At 34.8% G+C, this 24,709-nt stretch overlaps 1 protein-coding gene across 2 annotated transcripts in view; it reads left to right on the top strand.

The window, feature by feature from the left end:
* cntnap5a (contactin associated protein family member 5a) overlaps positions 1–24,709 on the top strand; it is a 172,540-nt gene that overhangs the window by 8,235 nt on the left and 139,596 nt on the right. For both annotated transcript variants that reach the window (XM_055015104.1, XM_055015105.1), the window contains exon 2: positions 23,647–23,757. In XM_055015104.1, coding sequence (XP_054871079.1) covers positions 23,647–23,757 — 111 coding nt within the window. The remainder of the gene's footprint in view (positions 1–23,646; positions 23,758–24,709) is intronic.

Genomic DNA, 24,709 nt, shown 5'->3' with positions numbered 1-24,709 from the left:
GTCGGTGGGTAAGAGGAGCAGAAGTATCAGGGCTGCTTTTAAAGTGCATCCAACTATTCCCAGCTGCTGCTCGGGTTTTTAATGACTTCACTGACTGCCCTGCAGAGGTTTTCTACGAGTCACAGTGAGCTGCCACAACAGTTAAACCACCGACAGCTGCAGAGAACGATGCTGGTTATCTGGTAGCAAGCTGGAGAGGAGAATAAAAAACTATCAGAACGTAGCATCAGTCATTGGAAATAAATGAGAAAGGGGAGCCAGTAAAAATATGTACAAAACTTTGGAATTCTGTGACATTCAAAAACTGTAAATGCAATAAAAAAAATGCAAATTTATATGATTTTCTTCCAAAAAATGACAAATATCTGTAACATTACAACATTTTCCACTGATTTCAATACAGTAAAAATAGTCAAATGTTGTAAAAGAACAAGTAGCTACTTGTAAAAAGCAAAATTTCCCCCCAAATTCACTCAAAAATTAACTAAAAATGTCCAAAATTACCTGCAACATGTGAAAAAATTACTCAAAATTAGTTTGAAATTACAAGATTTGATTTTTAAAAAGTGAAAATTTGGCTGCAAAGGTGTTAGGAAACAGTGGAATTCTAACATTTGAAAACAGTGGGGAAAAAACTAATTTATGTGATTTTCTTTCAAATAATGACAAATATCTGTAACATTACAACATTTTCTACTGATTTCAATGCAGTAAAAATCATCAAATGTTGTAAAAATGTAGAATTTTGTCCAAATTGACTCAATTAACCAAAAAAACTCAAGAAAACGTCCAAAATTACCTGAAATGTGTCCAAAATTACTCAAAATGTGTTTGGAGTTACAACGTTTGCATACATAAAATTTAAAAAAAACCCTGCAAAAATACCCAAAATATTTTAAAAATCCGGCAGTAGATTGCTGTATGAAAAGTACGTGAAAACAGTGAAATTTTCACATTCAAAAATGATGAAATAAAACATAATGTATGCAATTTTTCTTTCAAATTAAGAGAAATATAAGTAAAATAAACATTTTTGCTGATGTCAAAGCAGTAAAAAATTGTGTAATTTTACAGACAAATGTTGTAAAAGAAGAAATTACTATTTGTAATTCAGCAAATATGGTAGAAAATATAATCACATCAGTATGCTTTCAAATATAAGTGATTTATTTTGTGACAGTGTTTTTAGATATAATACACACTTCAAGTTCATTAAAGTTAAAATTAATTTATTGTATATGCTTGACAACCATATAGTGCTGCGATGCATCAAGAAAAAAACTCTACAAGCTCCACAAGACAAAAAGAAGGTCATGATGTCAGTGAACGTAGATCAGCTGTAGTTCCTGGTTGTTCCACCAGGTGGAGCCTCTTCCTGTTTAATCCTGTCGAGATCAGAGGAGGTGTCACTCAGACTATTCATGTTAAAGCAGAGAGCATTGTGGGAGTTTAGCATCAACAGGTACCATGACAGAGACTTCTGTGGAGGATAATGACTACCAGAAAAGCTTTAGTACTGAGCTGTACATGTGGATTCTGGAAAAACAAATTTATAAAGACACCACGACGAATGTCTTGTCTGGTTTTGTTCATCTTTATTAGTTTCTTGTGGATGGTGTTCTGGATGTTCAACAGAATCTGGTAAATTATCTCCATTTCTTTGGTAAAAAACAGACTAAAGGGTTTCAAATTCATTCATTCCCTGATAGTTCTTTAGACGTTTACTTCGTTACTCAGACCTGATGATTTGTGGAGATTAGTCGCGTCTTTGTGTAGCGACTGAAACATTTCCAAAATTTTGGACAAACTTTAGTAATTTTCTGGAATTCTTTAGTCATGTTTGAAATTTTGGGGTGTGATTTAGACTGTTATAAAGTCACACTGGACAGGTTTTAGGTTGTTCTGGACCATTTTTAAGTCATTTTGAACATATTTCCTTGTATTTTGGTCACAGAATTGTGGGAAACGAATTTGCTTTCCCACAGATGAAAAGTTGCGTTACAACTGCAGCAATTCATCAACTAAGCGTCAATTTTAAGTTCGACAACCATTTTTGTAAACTGAAGATCTTTGGAGTAAACCAGACATTTGGTATCTTTGGAAGACACTGATTGTCATTTTCACCATTTTTTTCAACATTTTGGACAAATGCTTAGTAATTTTGTCCAGTTCTTCTGTCATTTTGGATATTTTTTTGGTGTGATTTAGACTGATTTTAACTCATTTTGGGCAGGTTTTTGGTTGTTTTGGACAGTTTTTGAGGTGTGCTGGATAAACTTTGAAAGAAAATTTCTGTTCTCAGTGTTTTTCTTCAGACGTTTTGGATGAAAGTTTAGTAATTTTGGACATTTTTGGTGAAATCAGGAGTTATTTTAAGTCCTACTGGACAGGTTTTAGGTTATTTTGGACTATTTTTTAGTTGTGTTGGACAAACTTTAACTGATTTTCAGTCATTTTTGACGCATTTTAAGTTATTTTGGTTACAGAATAGCTTGTGGGAAATGAATTTGCTTTACTATTTTGATAGTCGGTAAATTGATTTGAGTAGTTTTTCAAAGAAAACCTGCAAATCATCTGATTCCAGCTTCTTAAATGTGAATATTTTCTGGTTTCTTTCCTCCTTTATGACAGTAAACCGAACATCTTTGGATTAAACAAGACATTTGGAATCTCAGGAAACACTGATTGTCATTTTCACCTTTGTCCTTGACATTTTGGACAAAAGTTTAGTAATTTTGTGCAGTTTTCTTGACATTTTGGACAATTTTTGTGTAATCTACATTGATTTTTAGTTATGTTAGACAGGTTTTAGGTTATTTTGGACCATTTTTGAGGTGTGTTGGACAAACTTTAGCCGATTTTTAGTCAATTTTGATGCATTTTAAGTTATTTTGGTCACAGAATATTTTGTGGGAAAGAAGATCAGTCTTTTGTATTATTTATAACTGATTTTCTTTCATTATAAGTTATTTTGGTCACACAATAGTTTGCGATAACGAAGATTTCTCTCCCACAGATGAAAAGTAGCATTCCAACTGCAGTAATTAATCAACTAGATGTCAAGCAAGGCATTTGGCATCTTAGGAAACACAGATCATCATTTTGAACAAGAATTTATTAATTTTGTGTGTCTCTTTTTGTCATTTTGGACATTTTTTTGTGCAATGTAGACTGATTTTAAGTCATATTGGACAGGTTTTCGGTTATTTGGACCGTTATTGAATTGTGTTGGACAAACATTAAGTCATTTTGAACATATTTTCATATATTTGGATGCTTTTAAAGTTCTTCTGGTCACAGAATAGTTTTTGATAAAGAAAATTGCTTTCTCACAGATGAAAACTAGTGTTACAACTGCAGCAATTAATCAACTAGATGTCAAACTTTAAATTAATGTTCAACTATTTTGATAATTGAATAATTTTCTAAAGAAAAACTATGAATTCTGAGATTGCAGATTCTTAAATGTGAATATTTTCAGGTGTCTTTTCTCCTCTGTGACAGTAAACCGAACATCTTTGGGCAAAACAAGACATTTGGCATCTTAGGAAACACATTTTGGGCAAAGGTTTAGTAATTTTGGAAACAATAATGGGGGAATTTTGTGCAGTTCTTTTGTCTAAAGGCTGCAAAAATGACCTACCAGGTGCAGCTGTGAGCTAAATGCTAACAGCAGGTTAGCAGCAGATAATTTGTTCATCAGTCTGTTAATTATTATCACAACTAGTCTGGTTTTATACAGAACCTAAAAAATTAAAGCTTGTTTTATCCTAGAGAGATTAATCTTCAATAATTAAAGAGAGGAAAAAAGCAACAAATCCACTGATACTGGAAGCTAAAACACAGTTAATTGATAATCAGAGGAGCTGAGCCTTAATTAGTCCTCCATCTCTTTGCTAATTATTTCAGCGCCGTGCATGGAGATGTAGTTTTCTGGGTTTTTTTGTAGTTTCTGTGACGATAATCTGCTGTGTTTCTCCAGAATAAGGCCTCGGCGGTGGAGGGAATTAGCTTTTGGCTGCAGAGAGGCTTTCATTAGCGGCTGATATGACTCTGTGGGAGGAATAATACCGCCACATCCATTTTTTATAGCATCGTATCAGTTTCCGGGACGCCACGCTCACATATTTACTTAAAGTTTGATGCTCGGGGTCGACTCGCTGAGCAGATACCGTCCCGCTAATTGCTTCCCATCTGAAGCACCTGAACGAAGCGCAGCAGCTTCACAGGAAGTGAGGAAGAGGAGGGGAAGGCGAGCGACGGTCGGCGCGCTAATGAACGAGAAGCAGCCACTCAGGGATCACCTACAGCTGTACAGGACCGAGGAATTTATCAGACGGGAAACGAGGTGTGAAAGCCCACCAGCCTCTTCCTCATGTTTAAACATTAGGAGAGGAAGAAACAAAAAGGAACTGAACGTGGAGAGGAACCGATGACACGCTGGGATCTGAATGTAGCGGCGAGAAATAACACGACGATTCACAAAGATCATGTTCATCATGTCAGTCTTTAGCTTCTAATGACTCCTGGAACTTTGATAGAATCATTGGAACTCAAAACAATAATGAATTTTGGTTTTTTTATAGATTAATTAAAGGTTTTCTAGAAATATAACAACTGGGTCAAAAATATTGTTTTGTTGATGTAGAATGTTGTGTTAATCTAATCTTCTTAGTTTCATGAACTGCTCCTGAGTGATTCCAGTCGACTACAGCTGCTGACTCCTCTGATCCAGTTTAAATAGAACCCAGTAGATCCACTTTGGGGTTCAGATGGAACAAAAACTGAAGCCGAGGCCTTTAACCCCAAGAACACCAAACCTACCATCAAGCATGGAGGTGGCAGTATCATGCTCTGGTTCTTTCTAGGAGTTCTTCTGGACTGGTTTCAGACTGAATGTTGGACTGGTTCTGGACTTTCTTGGGACTGGTTTATTGTTGCTGGTTGTGTGTTTTTGTGGACGTTGTTGCTGGTCATTGTCTGTTTTTGTGGATGTTGTTGCTGGTCGTTGTGTGTTTTTGTGGTCGTTGTTTGCTGGTCATTGTGTGTTTTTGTGGTCGTTGTTGCTGGTCGTTGTGTGTTTTTGTGGACCAAAATACCAATATTAATCCATTTAGAGATTTTTTTTTTTAGGTATTTTGAACATTTGTTTTGTCATTTTGGATGGTTTTTGTGCAATTTGAACTGATTATTAAGTTATTTTTGACAATTTATGGTCATTTTGAAACCATTTTTGTGCAATTTGAACTGATTATTAAGTTATTTTTGACAATTTATGGTCATTTTGAAACCATTTTTGTGTAATTTGGACTGATTTTGAGTTGTTTTGGACTCTTTCTGTGTAGTTTTGACATAATTTGAGTTAATTTGGGCGTTTATTTTGTCATTTTGGACCATTTTTGCTGCATATTGAACTGATTTATAGTAATTGTGGACAGGTTATGGATCATGTTGTTCTATTAATCCATTTAGACAATTTCTGAGTTATTTTGAACATTTGTTTTGTTATTTTAAGGTGCAAAAACTTAAAATCAAACCTCGATAAACTGTCCGTCGTTGTTCCACTGCAGATATGAAGCAGGTCAACAGTTTGTTTGTGCAACCAGAAAGAGGGGAGGAAAAACCTGATCCTGGATATATTTAGAGAAATAATTTCTGGCTGGTCTCTGGAGGGAGGAGAAAATCTATGGAGATGAATGCGGCGCCAGTGGAGGCCGTTTCCATCCTCTGGATCCATACGGAGAAGCAAACAGCTCCGGACCGCTGTGGAACCTTCACCCTCCATTTATTCTGGTGTTACGGGCAGAGGGTTGAAAGGATTATCAACACCCACTTCATATCGACGCTGCCAATAAGACGGATGCACAAATCAGCGGCTCGGTTACAGTCATGAAAAATGAGAGCCAGAAATACAAAAATAAAACAACAAACCGGCTGTTAAATGAAAAGAAAAGAGGATTTCACAGCATGTGTGGCTCAGTTTATTACTTTATGTAATTACCTGCTGTATGATTCCGTATCGATCTGGAGACTCGTGTTTTCCACCACCAGGATACTTCCCTCTAATTCCTCATGTTCACTGAAGAACGAAGCAGCAAAACCAACCTGTTTAAGACAATCGCTCAGAATGAAAACCAAGAAACTAATCAGGATGCTTTAATCAAACCATCATCTGGATGATTTCTACGACTGTTTTAAGGTCACTCAATGTAACAAAAACTAATTAGTATTTGCAAAAACACTGATTTTTATTCACAGTTTTGATCTGTTCTAGTTTTCTTACAGTCAACACATATTTAGAGCATTTAAAAAGAATAAAAGACCAAATTAATTATCATTTATTGATTTTTTTAAATGTGTAGTCAACATGTAAATTAATGTTTTTTATTTAAATATATGTTCTGTTTACTAGATATTATCTATAATTTAGTAAAACATGTCAAAGTTTCTTCAAAATAATCTGGAATAATAGCAAACAGTAAAATAATGATATTTTAGTGCATTTAAATAAATAAAAAGAGTAAAAAGATCAAATTGCACATCATTTACTATAATTTTTACAGTCGACGTGAAGATTAAAGATTAATTAAAACATAAATTACAGAAAATATTCAGAAAAAAATATAGATATAATTTTTTTACTGAATATTTTCTGTAATTTTTAATGTAATTTTATCCATAGTAAACATGTAAGTTAATTCTTTTCTATTCATATATATGTTTCATTTAAACTTGATATTATCTAAGAAATTAACAAAACATGGAAAACCTAAAGAAAACTTTGTAAATAATTTGAAATACTGGCAAATATCAGTAAAATAATAATACTTTAGTGCATTTATATAGATTAAAAGAGATTGAAAGACCAAATTACACATCATTAAAAAATTATAATAAATAATTAGATATATGTATATAAATGTTTAAAATAAATTTAAATTATAAAATGGAAAAAATACAGAAGATATTTAGTGAAGAAAAATAATATATAATTTTTTAATTTATATATTATCAATTGTATATTTTTTTATTTCTCTATATATTTATATTTATTTTTTAATAAAGATTTTTTGTAAAAATTTTTTTTAATGGCCAACATGTGAATTAATACTTTTCTGTTCATATATATGTTTTTTTAAACTAGATATTATCTGATAATTTAACAAAACAGGGAAAACATAAAAATTCCTTCAAAATAATTTCAAATACTGGCAAATAGCAGTAAAATTATTATATTTTAGTGCATTTAAATAGACTAAAAGAAACTGTGAAAGACCAGATTACACATTATTTACATTTTTTAATTTACAGTCAACATGGAAATTAATATATAATTAATACTTTAAAAAAACTGGGACAACTTGTAGAACAACATGTTTAAAAAGTTATTTATCGTTTTCCACCTAGTTTTCTTTCAAATGATCGCAAATATCTGGGAAATAATATTATTTTACTGATTTTGTTTTTTATGTGGAAATTATTTACTTTTTTCTGTTTTTGTTTGTTTTATAGTTAACATAAAAATTAATACTTTTTTCTGTGATTTTTGCTAATTATGATTTGGAAAAAAATTACAGTTAAAAACATAAAACAGTTAAATCATTTCTTTGGTATTTTTCAGTCAAAGAACAGTAAACATTTGTAAAATAAAGATTTATTTTAAAATACAGTAAAAACAAATGTAATTTTACAGTCTAAAATTGTGGAAAATTAAATTCTGTTTTTCTGTTATTTTACTGGATATTATCTGTAATTTAGCAAAACACGAAAAAAGTAAAATAACAAATAGTTGTTTTTTTTAAAAAACAATTACAGTTAAAAACAGTTACAGTTTTTGGGGGGGATTTTTTAAATTGTTATAAAAATATTTTTTCTTGAAATAATTGTTCAAAAATCACCATTGAAAACTTAAAACAACTTAAAAATATTTTGCATTTTTCAATCCTTAATATTTGCCATTTTTCTATCAAATAACAGCAAACATTTGTAAAATAATGATATTTTTGCAGATTTAGATACAATAAAAATGTGTAATTTTACCAGATATTATCTGTCATTTCTAGTGACATCACAAACTTTATTTATTTCATGTCCTGTTTGGTTTATTTGCAGCATTTTAAGTCTAAAAAAGTTCCCAATTAGATGACAGAAGTGAACAAACATTTGTTTTCCGGATCAAATATTAAATAGGAGCTCGTCAGTCCATCTCCAACCATCAAATATTTACTGTGGTTTCTGCTCGACCGTCTCTGATGTCACTGAAAGTTTTATAAGATTAAAGGAGGATATTTCTGGTGCTGTTTGGACAACAATATCTCAGGAACTATCAGGGAGAAAATAAATGGATTATTAACTGAGGACATCTTGGAAAAAGCTCCAAATGGAAATAAAAAATACATCTGTGACTCCTGAAAAGCTTCATGTGACCTCTGGTGGAATCCATGAGCTGATAACAGAGTCCAGGTCTGAAGCAGGCGACAAGTTCTGCAGTGAACAATTAAGCAACAGTTCTGTTCAAAACATCACATTTTTGTCATTGTGGACAGTATTTGTAGAATTCCAGCTGATTATTGAATCATTTGGGACAATTTCTTGTAGTTTTAAAACAATTTTTGTGTAATTTGGACTGAGTCTGAGTTGTTTTGGACATTTGTTTTGTCATTTTGGACAATATTTGTAATAATTTTTACTGATTTTAAGACATTTTTGACAATTTCTGGCCATTAGGACACATCTGATGTAATTTTTGTCAGGTTTTAGGTCATTTTGGACTGTTTCAGTGCAAATATGAATCCATTTAGAGTTTTAGACTAGATTTAGACTAGTCATTTTGCACAGGTTCTACGTTATTTGGGACCATTTTTGTGTCATTTTTGACAAATTTTTTGAACATTTGTTTTGCCATTGTGGACAGTATTTGTATAAGTTCAGCTGATTATTAAGTAATTTTGGACAGTTTCTTGTCATTTTTGACAGATTTTAGGTCATTTTGGACTGTTTTGGTGCCAATATGAGTCCATTAGACTATTTTTGAGCCATTTTGCACAGGTTCTTCATTATTTGGGGCCATTTTGTGTCATTTTGGACAATTTTTTTGTCGTTTTGAACATTTGTTTTGACATTTTGGACAGTATTTGTATAATTCCATCTATTGAGTCATTTTGGACAATTTCTTGTAGTTTTGACAATTTTTGTGGAATTTGGACTGATTCTGAGTTATTTTGGACATTTGTTTTGCCATTTTGAACAATATTTGTGTAATAATTTTAACTAATTTTAAGATATTTTCAACACTTTAGGCCAGTAGGACAAATCTGAAGTTGTTTTTGTCGGGTTTTGGGTGATTTTGGACTGTTTTAGTGCCAATATGAGTCCATTTACACTATTTTTAAGTCTTTTTGCACAGATTACAGGTTATTTGGGACCATTTTTGTGTAATTTTGGACAAAATTTCGGAGCTGTCGGTGAACCGTGTTTCGGGGGCTGAACTTTCATAACATTGCAGGAGGCACTAATGAGCCATTTTGCCACATACGTGTGCATTTCCCTTAAAATCTAAAATTTGTGCTGGTCCTGATTTTCACGTGTTTTCAAGTATTTTTTGGGCCTCAAAAGTACGTTTCTTTCATCCAAAGAAGAAAGAAAGAAAAAACCTGTGGGTTCCAATAAGTTGGTGCTTGGAACCCTATTTAAACAAAAATAGACAACTAAGCAAAAATAAGACATTTCTATCTAAAATATACACGTACATTCACAAAAAAACGTGTTGCCCATTAAATACAACAAATAGCTAATAACACATTGGATACAATCAGAGGTTATTAATATTTAGTCCTAATCTGGTGTCATTTTAGTGGATAATACACACTTGAAGTACTTTAAAGTTCTGCAAATCAATCCAGTGTAAATCCTACGTCCAGATGTAGTTTATGTTCTCCTATTCTGATCAACAACTTTAAAAAACACTGGGACTGATCCTGATCACTGAGAGCGATTTGACAAATAAAGTTTTTTAAAATCTGTTCAAGCAGATAAATACACTGCAAAATAGGTCAGAATATGGAGTGGAAATTAACTGTTTTCCCCCAAATCTTTCAACCCTAAACCCAGAATCTACAGCTTTTAAACCACAGGTGTAAAGAAGCTAACATCTGTAACAAGCTAGCATCTGTATTCTGGTTGTTGGTTGGTTGGTTTTGGGATAAAACTAAATGTTCCAGTCATACAGAACTCACTGGTAGCAGAAAGAGACGCTCTAATGGAATCTTCTGATGGAAAAAACCCGATAAAAGCGTAAAGTTTGGTTTCCTGAGCGGATCAGAGACGGCATCATGTCCCTGATAATGGAGCCTCTCCGGCCTCCATCACTCTGCCGCTTTTACTTTCATTTTTTATTCATGTGAGTCGAGTGGAGATCATCCGTCCGTCTTTATTGGCTTTTATTTATTGATATGTGTGCATTTATTTACCTGTCGCTGTTTTTCACGCTCGTATTAACACGAAGAGTCCTGCCTGTCCGTCTCAGAGAACGGATAAATGGGAATGAAACTTTTATTTTTGTGCTGCTCTTTTATTAAAAATGGGTCAGTAAAGGTTTTTAATATCAGTCTGAGATAAAACATTCATCGGGATAAAATCTCCAGCTGCTTCTCCAGGCTCTGGAGCATCGATGTACCGGTTTATCACTGATAGATAAGGATTTAAATGGAATAGATTCTGTTGTTGATATGTATAAAAACAAAACAAATAAATGATAGAAAATAATCAATCAATAAATAAGGAGAAATATCGGGTAAAGTAGGGTTAAGAAATAAACAGAAGAAATAAAAAAAATACACTGAAATTAAAAATACATTAAATTAAATTCTAAATAATTCTAAAAAATTTCAAATAATAACAATATATAATAGCAGAAATAGCAGGTTTTTACCCAATATTTCTGCTTATTGATTTATTTTTATTTTTTATTTGTTTGTTAGTTTAGTTTTTGTATGTATTGTCACACAAAAAATGAATAAAATATATAAATAATAAATTAAAAATAAATAAATAAGCAGAAATATCCAGTTTTCACCTAATATTTCTACTTATTTTTTAAAAATTTGTTTGTTCAGTTAAAAAGAAAGGTCCAAAAAACAAAAAGAATAAATAAGAAAAATACACTAAATTCACAACAAAGTGTCAAATATACTATAAAGTGTACAATGAAGTACATTAAAAAGCAGCGTATTATATGGAATGAACAGATCCTGGCTTTGCAGGAGTTACTGTTGACGTGTTTTAGTCAGAATTTCTCAAAGAAAAAAGGAGAAAAAGCAGATTTTATAACTGATACTGAGATCCGGAGATGACTTTGATGTCAGTGTTGCTTTAAAAACCTCGTTAGCCTCCAGTTTTGTCAGATTGATTCATCAGAAAAAGAAAGAAAGAAAGAAAGAAAGAAAGAAAGAAAGAGAAAGAAAGAAAAAGAGAGAAAGCAGCACTGAGCAGAATGTAATCTGCTGCTGGAACATTTATTCCTGCTTTACTCTCCAATACAGTTTGATCTGTAGAAGTGTTCAGTGTATTATGGTGTATAACGTTCTGTATAGTGATATATAATAATATAATAATAACCCTCGGCTTCAGAGTCCGTCTGCTGGCTGCTAAATGGAGCTCCTTAGTGTGGCTCTTTGCTGTGTGTTATTAGAACACAACCACCCTAAACGTGTTGAAATGTGCATGTGTGTGCGCACGGGAAACGTGTTTTACTAAAGTTTCCTTTCTGCTGAACTCCTGCATGATGCATCTGAAGCAACAAATCTACACATTTTACTGCTGAAAGAAGCAGTAAAACATAACACAGATATACAATATATGGATTTAGCAACAACAAACAACAACAAATAAACAACAATAAATCCTCATGTGCCCCAGAAGCTTCAAAGACAAAAAGAAGAAGGTGGTGCATGTCAGCAGATGTGTTGTTCATTAGCTGCCTTTATGTTGTACTTACTTTATGTTTATTATATCTTTATTTTTAGCTTTTTCACTACTTCCTACCAAGCGGTGATATTTCAGAAAAATGTATTTTTCTGTTCAAAAATTAACAAACAAAGGGAGACAAAATGAGCATAAAATGACAAAAATGAGAGAAAAAAAGAAAAACAACACACAAAATCACCACAAAGGGACAAAACTGTCCCAAAGACGTGTAGAGAGACCAAACTAAGAAAAAAATTGACAAAAATGAGACAAAATAAACACAAAATGAGACAAAAAGGACACAGATTAGACCAAATGACAAAAACAAAACACAAAATAAAGCATAAAATGACAAAAATGAGACAGAAAACCAGAAAATCAAGACACAAAAAAGCTCTAAAAAGTCAAATTTGGTTGCAAAAAAGAAATGTTGGTTATGTTGAAATGTTTAGTTTGAAGTATTTTTCACTGTTTTAAAAGAAAACGGCACTATAACTAATCTACAACACATTTTCTAACATGCACAACCGTCCTCTTTTTCTGCCTTCTCACTAAATATGCTTTTAATTGGGAACATTTATTAAACACATCCATGATTCAGGGTGATGCCAAAGAATTTCTTTAGTCCTCTTGTGTCTGAGAAGCTCCAAAAGACAAAACAGAATGCCAGTTTTTTAACTGAGACGTGTAGAATAAAGTAGTTTTCAGATGTTATTCTATATTTTTATATTGAGAATTTTTTCTTACTGGAACCAAACCTCTAACTAGTTTAAGGACTGTCTGAAAGTTGAAAATCTGAGTATTGTTTTTTTATTTTATGGCTTCTTCTTGACATGAAAGGTGAGATGTCACGATTTTAAGACTCTGAAGAGGAAGATTTGGTTGCAAAAAAGAAACGTTGGTTGTATTGAAATGTTTAATTTGAAGCATTTTTCAAAAAACTTAATTTGTCCAAACTGACTCAAAGTTTTTCCAGGTGGGCAAAAACTAATGACTTTAAAAATGTACAAAATCACCTCAGATGTGTCCAAAATGACCCAAAATTTGACCAGCTTGAGAAAAACTAGTCCAAAATGTCTTAAAATCTGTTCAACATGTCAGAAAAACTGCCCAAAATTACTTAAAACCTTTCTGAAATAATTTAAACACTGTCCAAAATGACTGTTAAGTTGTCTAGTTGTCTTAGAATGTCTACGAATGTGTCCAGCGTGACTAAAACTCTTGTATTTTGAGACTTTTGGCTCAAAAAACAAAAATCAACCAAAGACTAAACCCATTTAAAATGACTTAAGGTTTGTCTAATTTGTCAAAAATGTGGTCCAAAATGACTTAAAATCTGGTTAAGATGTCTCAAAATATGTCCAGCATGTCAAAATTCTGTCCAAAATGACTTAATTTGTTCAAATTGACCCAATGTTTTTCAAATGTGGCAAAAAGCATGTCCTAAATGACTTTAAAAATGTGACCAGCATGACAAAAACTCATCCAAAGTAACTTTAAAAACTGTCTAAAATGACTCCAAAATTGTCCAAAATAACTCAAAATTTGTCCAAAATTTCAAACTCTGTCCAAAACAGCTTGAAAAAGGTCAGAATCAGAGAGTTGATCTGAATTACTGAAGCCTTTGTGTCCAAAATGATTTTAAATGTGTACAATGTGGCAAAAATGAGTCCTAAATAACTTTAAAACTAGTCCAAAAATGTCTCAAAATCTGTTCAAAATGTCAAAAACTTGTTCAAAATAACTTTAAACCTTTCTGAAATCATTTTAAAACTGTCTAAAACAACAAAAACAAGACCCAAAACTACAAAAAGGAGACAAAAATTGACAAAAAGATGACATAAAATGACAGAAACAAGACTCAAAACAACAAAAACGAGACACAAAATTACAAAAATGACACAAAACAACAAAAACAACACACAAAATGACAAAAACAACAAAGAAAACAACAAAAACACACAAAATGACAGAAACAAGACATAAAAGCTGAAATGTTTTTATCTCATCAGTGTTATTAGCAGGTTTCATTCTTGGTCCTTCTGTCAACAGGATGTTCCTCCATTATCGCCTAAAAAAGAAACAAAACGCTTCCAGAAATCCAATAACCTCGTGGAGAAAATTATCGCCCCGTTCCTGAGTGAGGTCTGAATAATTAATGCGATGCGTCTAATCATTGGAGCTGTCGATAAATCATCCCGCCGGCTGCCTGGAAAAAGCTCGTTTGGATTAAACTGCTACAGTAAACCTCCGTCGCTCGTATCGACGACCACTTCCTTGAAGCGGCCGCCGTCGGGGAGCTAATTGTGAAACGGACACCGGTGCTGTGGAGGTCGCCGAGATGTTGGTCCACGGACGGATCACATGAAGCTTCATCAATCCCAGATAGCATCACTGCAGCTCCCTTATTATCGACTCCGTGCTCTCTGTTGACTTAACTCCTGCTCCATCAGACCACCTCGTCAGGATTCTGTAGAGACACCATCAGATTTAGGGTTTGTATCGATCCAGACCTCCAGGTGGTAATAGAAGAACGTTTAAAGATGCTTTCTGCTTAAAATTCACCAAAATTACATCTTTTATCAGAGCAAGAAACTGCAAAATGTGTCAAAAATGACTGAACACTTCATGACAACTTCTCAGAAACTGTCCAGTTTGGCTGAAACTGTCCAACGTGTCCAGAAAGATGCAAAAATTTTCCAAAATGACTCAGATTGTGTCCAAAGCAACTCAGACTTGACAAAATTACTCAAAAACCAGACTAGAAATTGTCCAAAAAGTACTTAAAAGTGTCTCAAGTGTTCTTAAACGTGGACAAAATTGTCTAAAATGTCTCGAAATTTGTCCCGAAACACTCAAAGCTGCTTAAAAATGACCCCAGAACTGTAGAAAATGTCTTGAAACCTGCCGAGTGGCTCAAAGCTTTGCCAAAATGACTTTAAACTTTTCTTGAAAAATGACAAAGTGCCATAATTGAGATGTAGAACAATGAAAAGGAGAAAATTGAGACAACAAACGAAAAAGGCTTTAAAACTGTAAATAGTTAAGTATTATTGACACGTGGAACCATTGTGTTTTTAAGTGAAAAACATTGGAAATGTTGATTCCATCTTATAATGTTCCTACTTTTCTGTGTATCTATAGATTTTTGGAACTTCTCATATTTCTAAGACTTCAACTGGGAGCAGCTGTGATGTTATGATGTTTCTGTAAATTAAATAATCCCCGAAATTCAGACACAAAATAAGACATAAAGCGGAAAAAATTAGACAAAACACGTGAAAAACAGGACACAAAACAACAAAAATGAGACACAAAACAACAAAAATGAGACACAAAACAAAAACGAGACAGAAAACAACAAAAACGAGACACAAAATAAACACAAATGCGACACAAAATAAACACAAATGAGACAAAATACGACAAAAATGAGACAAACAAGGACACAAATGAGACAAAAGGACACAAAGGAGACATTAAATGACAGAAAGGCCGTCGTATTTGTGGACGTTGTTTCCTTTAGCTGGTTGTTGATGTGAATCTGTGAAATAAAAGCTCAACCTGCAGCAGGAACTCAGCTTTTCCTGCTTTAATAAACTCTGTTTCCAGAGTCGCTGACAGAAGGAATCAAAATAATCAGTGGGAAACGGGAGCAGCTTCATAAAACGCTTTAACTCCAAACACAAACAGTCTGATCCAGAGACGTTTGACATCTAAATGGTTCCTTCTATTAAAGCTGCTTCATCTTTTATTCTGGGATTTTTTATCTCTGTCTGAAACAAAAGCTGGAGATGAATGTGTTAATTGGAAAACATCGATTAGCCGTCGAAGGAAAGAAGTCATTTAGTGGAGTTCAGAGCAGAAAGAGCTTCTTCAGCTCTTTACTGATGGAACACTTTATTTACACGCAGCCTTTCGGAGATCTTAATTAGACTTCACCTCTTCTTTCTCTACTTCACAGCATTTAAAAAACTAATAATGCGTCATTTAAAACCACAGAGTTCATCTTCTGACCCCTGATATCCAGCAGCAGCTTTGAAAGACGACTTTTCTGTCAAGAAGTCGCCACAATTCAACCATTTATCCTCCAACAAATGGAGTTACTGAGTTATTCCCACAGTCCTGGAACTAAGTTCATGTTGGAGAAAAAAATGACCAGATCTATGCTGAAAAACAGAGGAAGTTCAGGAAAATGTATTTTTCTGTTCAAAAATTAGCAAAAAAATAAAGTGTTTCAGGTAACTGGATTCTGTAAAAAACACAAAATTCTGAGCTCCTTGATGCAACAGAGAATCTGAGACACACTGAGCTGAGATCAACTGTCAGATGACAAAAATTCACAGTTTATAAATAAATATCTGTAGTATGTGGAGACAAAATGAGCATGAAACCACAAAAATGAGACAGAACACAAGAAAGACAAGTCAGAAAATGACCACAAAGTGACAAAACTGTCCCAAGACATGTATAGAGACAAAAACGAGACATAAAATAAACACAAATGAGACAAAATATGACAAAAACAATAAACAAAACAACAAAAACAAGATAAAATATGACAAAAGTGAGACAGAAGACGACATGAAACTAGACAAATGGGACACAAAATCACCACAAACATGATACCTACCGTCAGGCATGGAGGTGGCAGTATCATTATACTGTCAATTTAACAGACTCAAGTCTGTGACAGAAAGACAACAAATTTGTCGTCTTTGACTTGGTTCTTCAGGTTCTTGATGGGTTTAAGTCAGGACTTTGGGGAGACCAGTCTAGAACCTTCATTCCAGCCTGATGGAACCATTTCTTTACCACGTCTGATGTGTGTTTGGGCTCATTGTCATGTTGAAACATCCAACTGTGTCCAAGATCAACCTTCTGCTGATAGTTTTAAGTTTTCCTGAAGAACATGGAGGTGATCCTCCTTCTTCATTATTCCATTTACTTTGTGTAAAGCTCCAGTTCTACAGAGCATGATACTGCCACCACCATGCTTGATGGTAGGTTTGGTGTTCTTGGGGTTAATAAAAGACCCACCCAAGACAGTCTGAAACCAGTCCTAAACCAGTCCTAAAAAGGTCTAATACCAGGGCCAAAACCAAACCTAAACTACTGCCCCCATCACTCTGGAACAGGGTAAATCTGGACTCATCAGACCACATGACCCTCTTCCATGGATCCAGAGTCCAATCTTTATGCTCCACAGCAAACTGAAGCCTTTTTTCTGATCAGTGGTTTTCTTAGAGCTGCAGCTGTTTAGTCCTTTGAGTTCCCTTCATGTGGAAATGTTCTTCCTTTCACTATCACTATTAAACAGCTGTGAGTTCTACTGGTTTCCTACAATCATCTACGAGTTTGTTCCTGAAGATGATGGTTTCCACGATCCTTCAGTGTATAAAAAGAGCTCCCATTTATAAAGATACAGATTTTTGTTGTGGAAAGAAATATTTGACATATTTTCAGTTGTTAATATCCATAATATTTCTTTCAAACAGCAGCAAATATCTGTAGAATAATAAAAGTTGTTTCTGGTTTAAATACAGTATAAAACAATTTGTTTTACCCGCATGTAACACGGAAATTAACATGTTTTTTCTGTGATTTTACTCCATAATATCTGAAATTCAAGAAAGAAAAAGGGGGTAAATCTGAAGAAACAGCAATAAATTGTTTAGAATTTAATTGTTTTCTTTGTGTAAATGCAGAAAATAAACGAGGCAATCAGCTCAGTGAGTAAATATTAACAAAAATAAATAAAATAGATATAAACAAAAGTAAGATACCAAACAACAAAACGAGACAAAATAACAAATAAGACACAAAATGACAAAAATGAGACACAAAACTGCAAAAATGAGACAAAATGACAAAAATGAGACACAAAACTGCAAAAATGAGACAAAATGACAAAATGAGACACGAAATGACAAAAATGAGACAGAAAAGAAGAAAAATGAGACAAAATGACAAAAATGAGACACAAAACTGCAAAAATGAGACAAAATGACAAAAATGAGACACAAAACTGCAAAAATGAGACAAAATGACAAAATGAGACATAAAATGACAAAAATGAGACAGAAAATAACAACGTATGATGCCAGATTGTTTTTAAATATCAGTCCACGTTGTGCTGATTAAGGAGCTCCACTCGGTTTTTCCTGCTGCAGGTTTCCAGTCCGTCAGCAGCCGGTTCTGATCCCGTCTCCAGGATCTGCTTCCATCCAGCTGCTATTTTTAGAACATCCCTTCGGCTTTTCTTCATATCCGCCTGTTTGTGCTTTTCCTCAAACTTCCTCCTCTCTGCTCGTTGCGAGTCCTTCTGGAGAACGTTGTGTTGTTGTTGTTGCGTCCAGCAGGTGTCCTTGGACTACCTGAGTTAATTACACACATCGATCAGCTGAAGCCAAACCGGAGCAGGATGTTTGATTTGTGGAAGCAGAGCGGCCGATGATGCCGTTATTGAGCCGCATTAAAGGATCAGGCTGCAATATTCACTGTTGTTTCTTTAGTTTTATTATTACTGCGAGCAAACGCCGTGAAAAGACCAAAACCAACGGAGCATTGATCCACTTCTCAGCCTCATGGAGCTTCAGTCCTCCCAGAAATAACGAAGGACAAGCAACACTCATACAGCAGGACACACATCTACATTTAGTCACGGTTCAGAGACAAAATGGAGACACAAAATGACCAGAAACAATAAAAAGGAGACACAGAATGACAAAAACTAGACACAAAATGAAAGAAACGAAACACACAACAAAAATGAGACATAAATGAGACACAAAACAACAAAAATGACACAAAGATCAGACAAAATGGCACAAAACAAGACACAAAAGAAAGAAATGATGCAAAATAACAAAAGTTCGATAAAATGACAGAAATAAGACACAAAATGACCAGAAACAATAAAAAGGAGAAACAAAATGGCAAAAACAAGAGAAAAAATGACAAAAACGAGAAAAAATGACAAAAATGAGAGAAAAAATAAAAACGAGAAAAAATAGCAAAAACGAGAAAAAATGACAAAAACGAGAGAAAAAATAACAAAAACAAGAGAAAAAATAACGAAAACGAGAAAAAATGACAAAAACAAAAAATAACAAAAATGAGAAAAAATGACAAAAACGAGAGAAAAAATGACAAAAACAAGAGAAAAAATAACAAAAACAAGAGAAAAAATAACGAAAACGAGAAAAAATGACAAAAACAAAAAATAACAAAAATGAGAAAAAATGACAAAAACGAGAGAAAAAATGACAAAAACAAGAGAAAAAAAATGACCAAAACAAGACACAAGATCACCAGAAACAAAAAAATGTGACATAAAATGACAAAAACAAGGAAATTGAACAACAAAAATGGAATACAGACAGACCACAAATTGACCCAAATGCGGCAAAGCCACAAAATATCAAATATGAGACACAAAATGACACAAATTAGACACAAACGAGACACAAATTAGACACAAACAAGACACAAAATGACAAAAACGAGTCACAAAAAAACAAAAACGACATTAAATGACCCCAAAGTGACCAAACTGTCAAACCTCCTGGTGTAAATAGTAAACCTACCTGAGGAGGAACCTGAGGAGGAACCTGAGGACGGATCAGTCGAACCTGATCAACTGCTCGGTGATCGTTTAATCAGCCTGTAGATGCTTCCCTCTGGTTGGTTGGACTAAATATCTGCTCTCTGTGTCGGTTATTCCAGAATAAAGTCCTAATAAATCTCCTGATGGGATCATTTTATTTAGAAGATTTCCGTCCAACTCAGGAAATATTGAGGATGTAGCTCTGATCCTTTAGCAGCTTTAGATGCTAATCCTGCTAGCACGCTACGCTACGCTACAGTTAGTATTCACTGCTGATGGACCGATCTGTGCAGAACCATTCATATGTGCAGCATTGTTCAGTCTGAATGAGTACTTCTGGCTATTTTTAGTTCATATATATTTATTTTTCTACTGATATTTCTTAGATGCTCTTTGCTGCTGTAATAAGTTACATTTGTTCACTGCAGGATTAATAAATCTTATCAAGATTAGTCCAAAATGACTAAAACTCATCCCAAAAATGTCAGTATTTCATTCAAATGACTAAAACTTGTCCAAAATACTTTTAAAAAATAGTGTAAAATGACTCAAAATGTGTCCAAAATGACTAAAACTTCCCAAAAATTACACAAATCTTCTCAAATATTTCACTGTTTTGTCCAATGTGACAAAAAACTTGTTGGAACACTTTTTGTTCCAGTGTGGTCATTTTCTGCCCCCATATTGTTCATTTTGCATGTCTTTTATGATTTTTGTTCATTTTTGATCATTTTGTGTCACATTTGTGACTTTTTGTGTCTGATTTTAGTCATTTTCCTTCTCTTTGTTGTCATTTTTCCGCTCCTTTTGGCAGTTTAGTGTAATTTTTTAGCATTTTTGTTTATTTTGTGTCCAAAAATGTTATTTTGTTTATATATTTTATGGTATCAGACTGATCAGAGTCAGGAACTCCGTACGTAATAATGATGAGAAACAATAAACGTGAAACTATTTGTCCTTTAAAGAAAGTTCTGTAAATCAGAACTACGTCAGACCAAGTTTACGTGGACACACTTCTTCTCCACCTCTTCCTCTTCCTCCTCTTCCTCCTCTTCCTCCTCTTCCTCCTCCTCCTCCTCCTCCTCCTCTTCCTCCTCCTCCTCCTCCTCCACCTCTTCCTCCTCCTCTTCCTCCTCCTCCTCTTCCTCCTCCTCCTCCTCTTCCTCCTCTTCCTCCTCCTCCTCCTCCTCCTCCTCTTCCTCCTCCTCCTCCTCCTCTTCCTCTTCCTCCTCCTCCTCCTCCTCCTCCTCTTCCTCCTCCTCCTCTTCCTCCTCCACCTCTTCCTCCTCCTCCTCTTCCTCTTTCTCCTCTTCCTCCTCTTCCTCCTCCTCCTCCTCCTCCTCCTCCTCCTCCTCCTCCTCCTCCTCCTTCCTCCTCCTCCTCCTCCTCTCCTCCTTCCTCCTCCTCCTCCTTCCTCCTCCTCCTCCTCCTCCTCCTCCTCCTCCTCCTCCTCCTCCTCCTCCTCTCCTCCTCCTCCTCCTTCTCCTCCTCTCCTCCTTCCTCCTCCTCCTCCTCCTCCTCCTCCTCCTCCTCCTTCCTCCTCCTCCTCCTCCTTCTCCTCCTTCCTCCTCCTCCTCCTCCTCCTCCTCCTCCTCCTCCTCCTCCTCCTCCTCCTTCCTCCTCCTCCTCCTCCTCCTCCTCCTCCTCCTCCTCCTCCTCCTCCTTCCTCTCCTCCTCCTTCCTCCTCCTTCTCCTCCTTCCTCCTCCTCTTCCTCTTCCTCCTCCTCCTCCTCCTCCTCCTCCTCCACCTCTTCCTCCTCCTCTTCCTCCTCTTCCTCCTCTTCCTCCTCCTCCACCTCTTCCTCCTCCTCCTCCTCCTCCTCCTCCTCCACCTCTTCCTCCTCCACCTCTTCCTCCTCTTCCTCCTCTTCCTCCTCCTCCTCCTCCTCCACCTCTTCCTCCTCCTCCTCTTCCTCCTCCCTGTGTGTCTGCAGCAGCTCGTGTTGTTGTTGTGATTTGGAGGCAGATTAGGCGTTCCCTGTCATGCATGTGTTTATTATGGGATGCAGGTCCGGAGATGGTGAGTCAGAGGATTTCCAGTTATCCTGCAGGCCAAGGAGCAGCTTTGCAGACAAATCAGCCTCCATCCATAAGTCTGAGTGACTGACAGCCGGCGTTTGGCTCAGCAGCAAATCTGTAAACAACAAACACTTCCAAAGTTTCCCTGAGTGTCAGAACATCAGAGCTTTAGGTCCTCACCTCCTACAGCTGTCAGCCTTTTATTCTCTACATGTGGACCGGATGAAGGAGGGAAGGAGGCGAGCTGCTGACCAGGGTTTGGAGGTTGTAGTTGTCCAACCTAGATCAGACCTGTGCAGTTTTAGTACCTCTCTGTCTGTATTTTACAAACAATGGCTAAAATAAGACACTAAAATTACCAAAAACAGAAAGAAAGGTGACAAAGAGATGCAAAACAATCGAGATGTGATACAAAATTACCAAAATGAGACAAAAAAATAACCACAAAATGGCAACAAAGAGATGCAAAATGACAAAAATCACACACTAAATAAACAAAAATGAACAAAAACAGCGACAAAGAGATGTAAAATTTACAATATAAGACATAAAATGACTAAAATCGGACACAAAATTATCAAAAATGGAACCAAAAAAGAACCGCAAAGAGACAAAATGGTAACAAAAGGATACAAAATGACTAAAATCGGACTCAAAACAACCAAAAAGAGATTCAGAATTTACAACATAAGACACAGAATGACCAAAAACAGTAAGAATGGTGACAAAGAGATGCAAAACAATCAAAATGCGACACAAAATGATCAAACTTGGGCAAAAATGACCTCAAAGAGACAAAAAAACAACTGCAGGAGACTCAAAATTACCAAAATGGGACAAAAATAACCACAAAATGGTAACAAAGGGATACAAAATGACTAAAATCAGACTCAAAGCAGCCAAAAAGAGATTCAGAATTTACAATATGAGACACAGAATGACCCAAAATAGAAAGAATGATGACAAAGACATGTAAAACAATCAAGATGCAACATAAAATTATCAAAAATGGAACAAAAAAATAACTACAGAGACAAAATGGCAACAAAGAGAAGGGAAGATAAAATTACAAATTTGTCCAAAATGACAAAGATGTCTCAAATCTTGTCAAAAATCATACAGATTTGTCAAAAATGATCTGAAATGACTCAAAATGTGTCTATGGTGATGCAAACTTTGTCCAAAATTACATAAATCTGGTTAAAAATGACTCAAATTTGCCAAAAATGACTCAAACTTCTTCAGAATGTTTTTAAAAAAATGTCCAAAATGACTCAAAATTCTCCCAAAATCGCTCAAATCTTGTGGAAAAAATGACTTGAAATTGGTGCAAAATGACTCAAACAGAACATATTTTTAAGTAATTTTTGGCAAGATTTGAGCCATGTTAGATTCATTTTGAGTAATTTTGGATAATTGTTGGACTAATTTTTGTAGTTTTGGACAAATTTTGTGTCATTTTGGATGAGTTTTAGTAATTTGGTAGTAATTTTGAGTCATTTTAAAGTAAATTCTCAACATTTTAGACACATTTAGTCATTCCAGACACACTTTTTAAGTATTTTGGTCGTTTTACTCATTTTACATTAATTTGTGTCTTTTTTTTGTCAAATCTTGTGAACTTTGTGTCATTCTGGCAAAGTTTTAGCCATTTTGGACTCAGTTTAAGTAATTTTTCGACAAGTTTTAGTCATTTTGCACAAATTTTAAGTTATTTTTTGACAATAATGGAGTCATTTTTAGTCATTTTTGTACAAATTTTTCATCTTAGACTATTTTTAATACATTATGGTCATTTTGGATTTATTTACATCGGGGTGTCCACAACTTTTGGTAATATACTGTTCAGACATGTTAGATTTTACTGCTTCCTCAGCAGGATCTCAGTCAGATAAATAGATGAATTGGTCAAAAGTATGTGGACACCTGGACGTTAAACCCCTGTTATCTGTATAGGACTAGCCCTGTAGGGTGTCCACATACTTTTGGAGAACATGTAAAGAGCCCAGATGTGACGCTAACTGATGTCGTATTTTATTTTTCTGTTTTTGCAGATAACTGTAACGCTCCTCTGGTGTCCTCGCTGCCTCACTCGTCCTTCCAGAGCTCTTCTCAGTCGTCGGTCGGCTACGCTGCTCACAACGCTAAACTCAACAGGAGAGACGGTGAGTTCCTGTGCTGGTTCCTGCTGTGTCCAGTCCAGACTGGTGATGTGTCCATTAACGGTCCATCAGGATCCTGATTTAAAGGACGACGTCCAACACAGCTGCAGCTCTGTGTGCTGCTTTTTAAACCGTTTCGCTCATTTAGTGTCTGTTTCAGTCATTTTCCTTCTCTACGTTGCCACTTTGCTTCTCTTTCTGCTTGTTTTCGTCTTAGTTTTGCTCTTTTTGTTTCCGATTTTAGTCATTCCAAATTCTGAATGTCTTTTTGGTTATTAAGTTCTGATTTTAGTTATTTTGTCTCTTTGTGGTTGTTTTTGTTCCTTTCTGGTTGTTTTGTGTCTCCTGTAGTTCATTTTTTGTGTCTTTGAGGTTATTTTGCATCTGTTTATGGTCATTTTTGCCCCATTTTTATCATTTTGTGTCTCATCTTGATTGTTTTGCGTGTCTTTGTCATCATTCTTGTTATTTTTGGTCATTTTGTGTCTCATATTGTAAATTCTGCTTGTCTTTCTGGACATTTTGTGTCTGATTTTAGTCATTTAGCATCTCTTTGTTGCCATTTTGTCTCCTTGTGATTGTTTTTTTGGTGTATTTTAGTCATCTTGTGTTAATTTTGCATGTTCTTTCATGTTTTTTTGACATTTTGATCGTTTTGTGTCACATCTTGATTGTTTTTCATCACTTTATTACCATTGTTTCTGTTTGTGGTCATTTTGCATGTCTGTATGGTTGTTTTAGTTTGATTCATTTTGTGTCTGATTTTAGTCATTTTCCTCAGTTTTTTTCCCATTTTGTCTCATTGTGGTCATTTTATTGTCCCTTTTTGGTCATTTTGTGTCTAATATTGATCAATTTTTGCCTCTTTCTGCTTGTTTTTTGTCCAGTTGTTTAGCATCTCTTTGATGCTGTTTTGTCTTTTTTTGGTTGTTTTTTCGTGCGTTTTGTTGATTTT

The sequence above is a fragment of the Amphiprion ocellaris genome, chromosome 11 (assembly GCF_022539595.1).
Source record: "Amphiprion ocellaris isolate individual 3 ecotype Okinawa chromosome 11, ASM2253959v1, whole genome shotgun sequence".
NCBI classification, from domain to species: domain Eukaryota; kingdom Metazoa; phylum Chordata; class Actinopteri; family Pomacentridae; genus Amphiprion; species Amphiprion ocellaris.
The sequence above is the reverse complement of the archived record's forward strand: the minus strand, read 5'-3'. Positions and strand labels throughout refer to the sequence as shown.